This window comes from Aphelocoma coerulescens, chromosome 2 (genome assembly GCF_041296385.1).
Source record: "Aphelocoma coerulescens isolate FSJ_1873_10779 chromosome 2, UR_Acoe_1.0, whole genome shotgun sequence".
Lineage (NCBI taxonomy): Eukaryota > Metazoa > Chordata > Aves > Passeriformes > Corvidae > Aphelocoma > Aphelocoma coerulescens.
In genome coordinates this window covers 128,821,968-128,830,414 of record NC_091015.1, presented here as the reverse complement: position 1 = coordinate 128,830,414, position 8,447 = coordinate 128,821,968, and the positions used below count along the sequence as shown (strand labels likewise).

The 8,447-nt window shown below is 45.9% G+C and overlaps 1 protein-coding gene across 1 annotated transcript; it reads left to right on the top strand.

Annotated features, from left to right (window-relative positions):
* Positions 1–3,037: 3,037 nt before the first annotated feature.
* Positions 3,038–7,811, top strand: PENK (proenkephalin). Its single transcript, XM_069004777.1, has 3 exons — positions 3,038–3,278; positions 3,772–3,913; positions 6,725–7,811. Exons 2-3 carry the CDS (start codon positions 3,776–3,778, stop codon positions 7,388–7,390), a joined length of 804 nt encoding a protein of 267 aa, XP_068860878.1. The 5' UTR covers positions 3,038–3,278; positions 3,772–3,775; the 3' UTR covers positions 7,391–7,811.
* The last annotated feature ends 636 nt before the right edge of the window (positions 7,812–8,447 follow it).

Genomic DNA, 8,447 nt, shown 5'->3' with positions numbered 1-8,447 from the left:
AATTCTGGATTATACAAATGCCAAAGTTTTTATCAATACCAGGACATTTTTATTATAACATTAGTAACAAACAACAAGCCATTGTCTTTACTGCTGTGGAAAGTGTTTTTTCTGCCTCCCTATTGCTTTGTTTCGCCGTTGCTGAGGAAATATTACCTTCTGTGCCTACAGTGAGTAATTTTCCTTATGTAGTTTTTTCTCTGTAGTATTTTGGCAAAAATTTCTAGATTCTCTCCTGGTTTCATCTTCTCTCTGCAAAGAATACTTTCCCTTTACAAAACTGAAATCGGACAGGGAATTACAGAGCTTTCATCTGCTGACACTGGAAAAAATGAGCTCCTCAAGAAATATCCTCTGCATTACTCCTTTCTTGTATTGCATCCTCTGTGAATATTAGCATGTTTCAGGAGGAAGGAAAGGATTCTATGTAGCAGGCACTATGGGAAAGGGTAAAACAAGAGTCCAGCTGGCACTTTCTTCCCACTCTCCACCCTGTCAGGCCCTGGGGACCCCTTTACAACCTCCATAAGGATGTAGGATGAGGATCAGTGAAAGAGAGGAACCAGCTAAAGATGCAAACAACAGATAGGGAGAAGCAGATGAACCAAAGAATCAGAGATATCTGTAGTACTTGCAACAGCCACAGCTGGATTTCTTCTGCCCAGTCCTGGCTGTACATGAATACCTCTGCTCTCTCTCTCACTTGCTGCAAATGTCCTTGTGGCTGTGCATTTCACACTAGATTCTTCCCATCTTTTCCTCTTCCCTGTTTCCCACTATCAGCCAAAAGGCTTATGCACAGTAAAATAACCCTCTTCCCTAGTTCACTTCTACACAGAATTTACAAGCCTTTTATTTGGCCCTTTTATATGTTTTAGTCTTACTTCATCCTTTATCTTTTCCTATTATAATCTGTATTTTACCCACAGGCATTACCTGCACCTCTGTACAGAGGGAGATTCTAGCACTGGCTGGTTTTCATCACAAACAGATTAAGCACGATGGGTGACATTAAACAGAGTACTGAAGGGTATGGCAGGCTGAGGAGCTGAGTGAGCCAGCTGAGCACAGATGCTCGTATGCAGAATGATGAAACAGCAGCCTCTTAGCCCAGGGACATGGGATGTATGCTGCCAGTGGAACAGTCAGGACACCTTTGGGGTGTGTGTCCCGTCACACCATGCTGACTGAGTGCAAGCCAAAAAATGATGGCAGGGCTGAGAGTCAGTAAGTGACCCAGAGGACTAATGTGGTGATGTCCATCACAAAAAGCTTGTACTGAGCAACTTTACAACAAAAGAGACACCAAATGTGTCACTTCTGGAGTTAGTCAGTTCTTCCCTAACCAACTCAGGAACAAACTTGATAGCAATCCTGCTGATTCAGTGGCAGAGCAATTTGCTCATTGTTCCAAATGCAGATCCCTCACATGCTAACATAAATATACCCACTGGGATGATTTTTAACGTGTCTAGCTCTTCTCTTGAGGGTCCACTCACAAAGTTGGCTGATACTACTGCATAAACAGAGAGCCTGATTCTCTTCTCACGTAGGCTGATTACAGGCAAGAGCGATGCCTTTGGCTTGAATGGATGTATTTCTGAAAATCCAGGCACTCATTTGAGCATCCTTAAACTGAGTCTGATAGCTGATGTAAAGACAAGGTGGCAAAAAGCAGTTTCCATACAGCAGTATTACTGGATTTCATCTTACTCTTAAAGGATAAAGATCTGGCTGTATCTCAGTGAGTGTGTGACATCAATGTACTGCAGCATCAGGAAAGGCAAATGAGACCTGGGGAGGTATAAAGTGAGGTGTCTTCTTCCTCCAGGGAACATAATTACGCATTATTGTCCTAATGAAATTTCAACTGACATAGTGTGTTCTGTTCCTATCACTCATGCACAGAAATTATGAACTCCAACCACAGCAAATGCACAGCAGAACATTCAGATGGCATTTTAGGATGGACTGCTTAAGAGCACAGCTTGGTCATTTCAGCAAAATGAGGACTAAAGAGAATAATCTCACCCCAGAAACACACCAGGATGAGGAAAAATGTTCTTTTAACTGAAGAACAATGTTGGAAGAAAACTGAGTTAATATAGACCACCTAGAAATGAATAATTTGGGGCTGGAAGTAGAAGTTGTCATCTGACAGTCAAAGAAATGCAGCTGAGCATGGATGGAGCAGAGCCCTCTACAAACAAGAGGTGTCAGGGATCAGTGTCATTGCTCTATGCCTGTTCCCCAAGATATCAATCAGAGCACAACAGTGAGCAGCTCGGGCTGCTGTGCTTGAGAACCTTGTAGAGGTGCTTGGAGGTTTGCTTCTATCTGGTTCTTTCCTATTTGTGTTTTCCTGGTCACCAAAACAGAGACAACAATGGAAATCTACCCTTACTTGTGAATTACAATACTTTCAAATGAAAACTCTTAACTTCTTCCTTGATCTAATAAAATCTGCTTCCCCCGAACTGTTTTACACCTGAAGCTCAGGGACAGAGGCAGAAGGCGTGTGGCAAGGACCCTCAGCACCAGCAGCTTGGTGGTTCGGCAGGATGGCAGAGAGGGAAGAAAAAAAGAAGGAAAAAATAATTAAAAACAAACAAACAACTCAAAGAAACAAACAAACAAACAAAATTCCCAAACCCAGTTCCACTCCCCGCGTTGCGCGAGGCTCTGCCGGGAACATGCATCCGCGGCCCCGGGGAGCGGGGCTACCTCCGAGGTGCTGCCGCCAGCCTCGGGGCGCCTCTCCCCCTCCTTCACGCCCACCCCCGCATGACTCACGCGATGTCTCATTCCCCGCCCACCCCCGGTGAAAACTTCCCCCGTAACTTTCCCGGGGCCGGTTCCCCGCTCCCCCCTCCCCGACGGCAGGGGCACACACACCCCCTCATCCCAAGCCCCGCTGGAGTCACTGGCGGCGGGGCGGTGGTGCCGGGGGGGATGTCGTAGTCGCCGCGTCAGCGGGAGCCCGGCGGCGATTGGGGGAGGCCGCCGTGTCCCCGCGGTCACGAATTATAAAGTGCCGCCGCCGCCGCCCGCACACGCTCCGCAGCGGCGCGCCCGGCCCCGGCAGCGGGCTCGGCTCGGCGCCCCCTGAGCCGCCCTCGCTGGAGCTGCCAGCAGCCCCCGGCTGTGCCTGCCTCTCCCGGCGCTTCTGCAGAGGCTGCTCGGTCTCGCTATAAATAATAGGGGCTCTGACACCGAGGCATCAGCAAGGAGCAGCATCTTCCTCGGCAACACCCGGGAGCCCCGAGGGCAGCGTGTGTGTGAGTGAGCTGCTCTGCCCGCGGTCGGGACCGAGGGAGGGCTGGAGCGGCTCTGCAGGGGCTGGTGCCGGCGTTGGGGCGGTTTCTCGGGGCGTCCCGGTGGGAAACCCTTCCCGGGAGTGACCAGGATCCCGTCCGTGCCGCTCCGCGGTGCGTCTCTTCTCCCCCTGTGGTGCCGGCTTTTGCGGGCAGGGAGGGATAAAGTGTTCGGGGATGAGCACTTTGACCAGACGGGATCTTCCGGGTGCTTCATCCTCCGGGTCCGCTCCTGTTCCGAACGCAGGTGTCTTGTCTTGGAGCTGCCAAGTGCCTGCTTAGTTTAAGCTCCCGGTTACCTGGCAAGGGCAAATCACCCTGGCTCCAAAAAACGTGAGTTTAGCGGAGTTGGTTTGAGCCCCTTCACGCCGCCTTTTTCTTCTCCGAGCCTGGGGGAGGCAGTGCCGGGGGTGGGAGCGGGAGGAGGCGGCTGCCGGCTGACCTCTCCTTCTTGCAGCCCCATGGCGTTGCTCCTGAGACTCGGCTGCTCGCTGCTGGCCCTCAGCACCTGCCTGCTCCCGAGGGCGCGGGCCGACTGCGGCCGCGACTGCGCCGCCTGCGCCTACCGCCTGGGACCCCGCGCCGGCATCCACCCCCTGGTAAGCGGCACCGGGGCCGCCGCAGCGCCCCGGAATCCCCGCGGCCGGGCCGCTCCCGCTAACTGTGACGGGAGGAAGGGGGAGCGGGGAAAAGCAGAGAAATAAGAAAAATATATAGTGGGGGAAGTGACCGGGGTCGCTTGGAAAACCTTTTTCTGAAGGGGGGAGAGAGGTAGCAGCGGGCTTCGGGGCGCTGAGGAGAAGGCGAGGCGGGAGCGGGGGCCGCCCATACAAACCCAGAGCGCCCCGAGGAGCCCCCTCAGCCCGTCCGTCCGTCCCGCTGCCCGACGGAGAGCGGCGGCTTTCGGGGATGGGGACAAGCGACACCGCGCGCCGAGCAGCCCCGCGGGGAGCAAGGAAAAGGCCGAACGAAAACGTAAAAAGGAAGGGAAGTCCGACTGGAGAGGGCATCTCTGCAGGGGAAGGAGGGGTCGCTGCCGGCCCTTCCAGCTGGCAGGACGGGGGGAAGCCGAGCAGAACAGGAGGGAGGGTCCCGACCCTCGTCCGCTGGCTCCATGGTAAGACGAGCTCTCTCCGGGCAGGATAGCTCTCAAGCTGAAAAGATCTGCCTGAAATCTCACTAAAAAAAAGTGAGTTTGAAGCCTGAGTAGCATTACCTTCACTGCTTCTCCTCTCTGCACGTGCTGCACGGCGTTAGGAATATGCCTGTGAAAGACGTTGGCTTCTAAGAGAAATCATGCTAAGTCCAGAATGAGGGGGGGTGGGGGTTAACTGTAATTTTTATTACGTTGAAATTATTTAAAAGAATAACCACAGAGGCAACTCAACTTGAAATTTAAAGATTGGCATCAGTGAAAGTCTGGGGTCCCTCAGCCCTCCCTGAAGAAGGTGGGAACTCTGGCTGACAAGTACTTTGCCAGTGGCATCAGTTGTTCCTGACCTCAAAAATAGGCACATTGAGGCATGATGTGTCTTGGCACATCAAAATGATCTGAAAAGTTTTGTCCCTATCATGTCACTCACTGGTTACTTGGGAGCATGCAAAAGGAAGGACTTGGCTCTCTAGCCTTACACAGAAACCATTCAGTACTCCTACTTATTCCAAAAGCTCAAGAACTCTTAACCATAGCAGGCTCAGAAGGGCAATATTCTTTGGACAGCTGGCAAAATAGTTCTCTCTACTTTTTTTTTTTTCCTTGCATTAGCTTTCAATCAAACTTTAGCTTTAATGTCAACTAGGATAAAAAAAGTGGTAGTTTGCCATTATGGAGAGAGGGATATGTGCTTTTTGGAGTATATGTTCTGCATGTTTGTATTGATAGTCTCTCTTGCACACCTTCAGTAATCATTAAAGAAAGAATCAAAGTCCTGTTCTGTAACAATGTTTATTAGCTAAATAGGTAAAGAACCAATGTAGCATACCTTGTATTTGTTAAACATGTATGAACAATTCTTGGAAACTATTGTTTCTACATATTAATGTCTAGTAACATAACTGAACTTATCGCACTGTATTTGTAAGATACGAGACTTTTCACGTTGTACCTGGTCATTCACACCTATGGAGTATGTTCATCTGACAATAGGAAGTTATTAAAACTAACTGAGAAAGGTAGAGACCTATTCTTGCTTTGATTTAGAGCAATTCCAGAGTCAGACTGAAGCTGAAATCTTACTCTCTTTACAGCATGACTATAATATATAGTAATAAGCATGTTGTTCCAGTTAAATTATTGTGTTACAAAATACATCTCTGCCTCTAATTTTCTTGTGATCATGAAAAAAAAATCATATTTAAATTTCTCAGACTAAAGTGAGGCTCAAGAGACAGGTAATGCAGTGGACAACAAGTTAAAACACATCAGCTATAGTCAGAATGAGTGTTTCTCTTATTGAAAATATTGATGATTTTTACTTTACTTATTGTGGTATGAAAACCATGGACAAGAAGAAAAAACACTGGATTACCTTTTTTTTTTACAACTGAAGGGAATGGCTCCACAAGAAGTAAATTCTCCTGACACAAGAGAGATAATAGTAGCTAATATCTATGTTATTATCATCACAATACAGGTTATCAGCTATGCATAAGGTACTGAAAGCTTTTTTTATGTCTTTGCCTGAAAATTTTTCAGTACATTCAGAAACAACACAGCTTAGGATTTTTTCCTTCTCTTTGATGGTCGCTGCTTTCCAGCTAGCAAAAATGGAGCTTTGATCCTGCTCTAAGAGAGCCTGTTCTTCTACATTCTATTGGTACAGGTTGGAGTGATCTGTTCCATGAGGAGAAACTAATGGCAACACACAGCCTTTGAAGCTATGCAGTGCATTGAAACACTGAACAGTACAGTACAGCTGACTTCTTTGCAATGACCATGCTGTGCAACTTCTTTTCTAAAATTTTTGAATGATACTTTTTATTATGAAGATTTAATACACTTCTACACCTGCATTATGAAGCAAGCCACAATTGGTTTTTAGCTTCCCAGTAGTAAATAAAATAAAAATAAATCATAATTCACGTGAGTGTATGGGAGATACAGGAACTGTACTTGTGGCTTCATTTGAAACAGAAACATAGGTGCAGCCTTGACATAGAGGACCCACAATTCATATTATCTGGTAGTCTCCTTCCTAGCGTGGAGAGTAGCTTGTCCTTCAGAGAGGGATATGAAGAACTTCAAAACAGGCAGGTACCAAATCAGCAGTTCACAAAGAGCAGTTCTTCCAAGCCATTAACAAAGAGAGGGTCACTCATGCTCTTTTGTGAACAAGTAAACCTAAGATGAGGTGGTAGTGAGGTGATTGTTACTATCAAATCATTCTCAGTAAACCACATCCATTTTTCAGGCATGTACACTAGAATGTGAAGGAAAACTGCCTTCTGCCAAAGCCTGGGAGACCTGCAAGGAGTTCTTGCAACTGACAAAGCTGGATCTTTCTGAGGATGGCAACATTTCTCCAGGAGACAAGAAAGAGCTGGATGAGAACCATTTGCTTGCGAAGAAGTATGGAGGCTTCATGAAAAGATATGGGGGGTTCATGAAGAAAATGGATGAGCTCTATCGGGCAGAACCAGAGGATGAAGCTAATGGAGGAGAAATCCTGGCTAAGAGGTACGGAGGGTTTATGAAGAAAGACTCGGATGATGATGCCCTTGCCAACTCCTCTGATCTGCTGAAGGAGCTTCTAGGAACAGGGGATAACCCTGAAGCGGCGCACTATCGAGAGATAAATGAAAATGACGGCGATGTCAGCAAAAGATATGGAGGCTTCATGAGAAGCATAAAGCGCAGCCCTGAATTGGAAGATGAGGCCAAAGAGCTGCAAAAGAGATACGGTGGCTTCATGAGAAGAGTGGGCAGACCAGAGTGGTGGCTGGATTACCAGAAACGATATGGTGGGTTTCTTAAGCGCTTTGCCGACTCCATTCTCCCTTCAGAAGAAGATGGGGAAACTTATTCCAAAGAAGTCCCAGAGATGGAAAAGAGATATGGTGGTTTTATGAGATTTTAATACCTTTCCCTTTATCCCTTTTGTCCTAAATGAGAAAGACTGCCTTATTTGTCATAACTTATTGTAATGTGTTGCTTGTACTGTACAGTTTTTTACTGTCCTTGGTTAATGATGCAAACTGCGATTTGTTGTTTCAGGTTCTGTGTTCTTTCGAGTCAAATAACTAATTTCTGGTTTACTCAAGTTTCAGTCTGTATTGTAGTTTCCATGCTAGAACTATTTTGATTACTGTATTCGTTTTCTTTAAAGAGGTACTACATCTACAGTAGAGTTGCTTAACTGTACATACAATAAATTCTTCATCCTAACAGCAAAAATTCTGAAGTGCTATTTTTTCTCTGTCATTTAACCATCATCTCAATTTTTCTTTAAGCCACCAGAGCAATGCCAACCTTTTTTTCTGTAATTACAGAATTTGTAATGCACGCACAATAGCTGAAATATATTTTTGTCTTTAGTTTTCTCAGTTTCTTAGAACACCAGAATAATAAATAATTTTAATCAGTTAACAGAATAAATATTTAAAGCCTAAATTTATAATTCATAGTGTTCAACAATCAACATAAAGAAAAATCACAAGTGTGTTTGACTTTAAGCACTAAAATAATTTCTCCAGTGTACAACACAGTGGTATGTTTGATTAGTTACATCTTTTATATACATCCAATATAGGATTGTACACTTGGCCTTAAAATAACAAACACTAATTTAAAAGGTGTTAAGATAGTTTGTGCAAAATAAACATGACCCAAAACTGCATAAAAATACCAGATTTTGCAGGGCACCTGACAAATGGTTTTTCATGGAATTGCTTTGTTTGATTCCTCAGCTGCTATAAATCACTTTGGCACAACTGAAACACAGGAAACTGCTGGTCAGACTTCTCTGTTTCAAACAAAGGCAGTGTAAGTAAATCTGAGAACAAACAGAAAAGCCAACACTAGCACTGTAGATCCTTTGGCATTTACATAGGTGGCACTTACATCAAAGGCCAGATCCCATCCCAGTGTACAATTCCTTCCATAATTCTGACTGTACCTCTGTATTCCTAGTCTGT